The 1,665-nt window shown below is 49.1% G+C and overlaps 1 protein-coding gene across 1 annotated transcript in view; it reads left to right on the top strand.

Annotated features, from left to right (window-relative positions):
• LOC104524412 (kinesin-like protein KIF13A) overlaps nucleotides 1-1,665 on the top strand; it is a 30,548-nt gene that overhangs the window by 2,956 nt on the left and 25,927 nt on the right. The window contains exon 4 of the mRNA XM_010167280.1: nucleotides 1,226-1,375. Within this exon, the coding sequence (XP_010165582.1) occupies nucleotides 1,226-1,375 (150 nt within the window). The remainder of the gene's footprint in view (nucleotides 1-1,225; nucleotides 1,376-1,665) is intronic.

Raw genomic sequence — 1,665 nt, 5'->3', positions numbered from 1 at the left:
AACTCCCATCTTGCTACGCCGTCCTTTCAGGTAATTTGTAGAGACCGAGAAGGTCTCCCCTCAGCCTCCTCTTCTCCAGATTAAACAACCCCAGTTCCCAGCCACTCCTCATAAGACTTGTTCTCCAGCCCCTTCACCAGCTTTGCTGCCCTTCTCTGGACATGCTTCAGAGCCTCAATGTCCCTCTTGTATTGAGGGACCCAAAACTGAACCCAGCACTCGAGCTGCAGCCTCACCAGTGCCCAGCACAGGGGCACAATCACTTCCCTGGTCCTACTGGCCACCCTGTTTCTGATCCAGGCCAGGATGCTGTTGGCCTTCTTGGCCACCTGAGCGCTCTGCTGGCTCATGTTCAGCCGGCTGTCAACCAACACCCCCAGGTCCTTTCCACCAGGCAGCTCTCCAGCCGCTCCTCCCCAAGCCTGTAGTTTTACATGGGGTTGTCGTGACCCAAATGGGACATAGCACAGGGGGAGGTCAAACACGTGGCTGCCAACTTTAGTGACAGCACATCCTTTGAATATATTATGTCTGCCTGAGTCAGGATCATCCTTGCTGTGACCTATGTCATCCATCATGCATGTGTTCTATATGCTCCGTAGAAGCAAGCAGGCTAAATGCATATGTTGAAGATGAAGAAGGAGGAAAAGAGAAGGAGCTAACATGTCCACTGAGGAGGGCCACAAATCTGCATGTGTTCTTCATGGCTCTGTGTGGGGTACTTCCATAGAAAATGCTGCAAGTGTGATCTCAGCCCTGTGGGAATCATAGGAACACTTGTAGGCCTAAGTGGGAGCCATCCTGCACCTCCCCTTTGTCCCTGGAGTGGTACCCAGCAGACAGACCACTATTCAATCTGGGGATGATCGGTCCTCTTCTCTAAAAAGAGTAAACAGAGCAGAAAAAGTAAGGCGAAACTTTTTGAAATCAGTGGCTGTTGTGCTTGCTCATGGTAAAATCTGGTGTGTCTTGACATCACTAAAAAATGCAGGTCGTTATTTTACTGTTTCCCGTAGTAACGAAAGGATTGCGTCGTGTCTCACCTCAAAGATTTCATCTTGGATTTGTGATATGCTCCTATTCTCTTTCTACTTGTGTGACAGGAAGGAACAGAAGAAATGGGTAGTGACATAATTTTGTGCCATGATCTTACATTATGTGCTTATCTGATGTTGTGTTCCCGTGCTCACAGTTTTTAACGTCACTTTAACGCTCTTTAAAACAGATAAGGAAGCTGATTGGCAAAAGAGGTGATCCTTTTTACGAAGCTCAAGAGAATCACAACCTGATTGGCGTGGCCAACGTGTTTCTGGAGTGCCTTTTCTACGAGGTGAAGCTGCAGTATGCAGTGCCCATCATCAGCCAGCAGGGGGAGGTAAACCTGAACAGCGCCCTCTTGTGTAGGGGCTGGGTACACCTGGACCCGCGGGGTAATGCTGATTTTTGCTGAGAGACTTAATGCACATCAGACTTGTGACAGCGCTTGACCAACCAGAGAGCCTTCTGCCATGGCATGACTGGTTGAGTAGATGAGGGAAGACCAATGGATGTTGTCTATCACAAAATCATGGAATGGTTTGGGTTGGAAGGGACCTTAGAGATCATCCATTTCCAACCCCCCTGCCATCAGCAGGGACACCTTCCACTAGACCAGGTTGCTCAAAG

This window comes from Antrostomus carolinensis, unplaced genomic scaffold, assembly GCF_000700745.2.
Source record: "Antrostomus carolinensis isolate BGI_N321 unplaced genomic scaffold, ASM70074v2 scaffold23144, whole genome shotgun sequence".
Taxonomy (NCBI): domain Eukaryota; kingdom Metazoa; phylum Chordata; class Aves; order Caprimulgiformes; family Caprimulgidae; genus Antrostomus; species Antrostomus carolinensis.
Note: the sequence above shows the minus strand (reverse complement) of the source record. Positions and strands in the feature narration are given on the sequence as shown.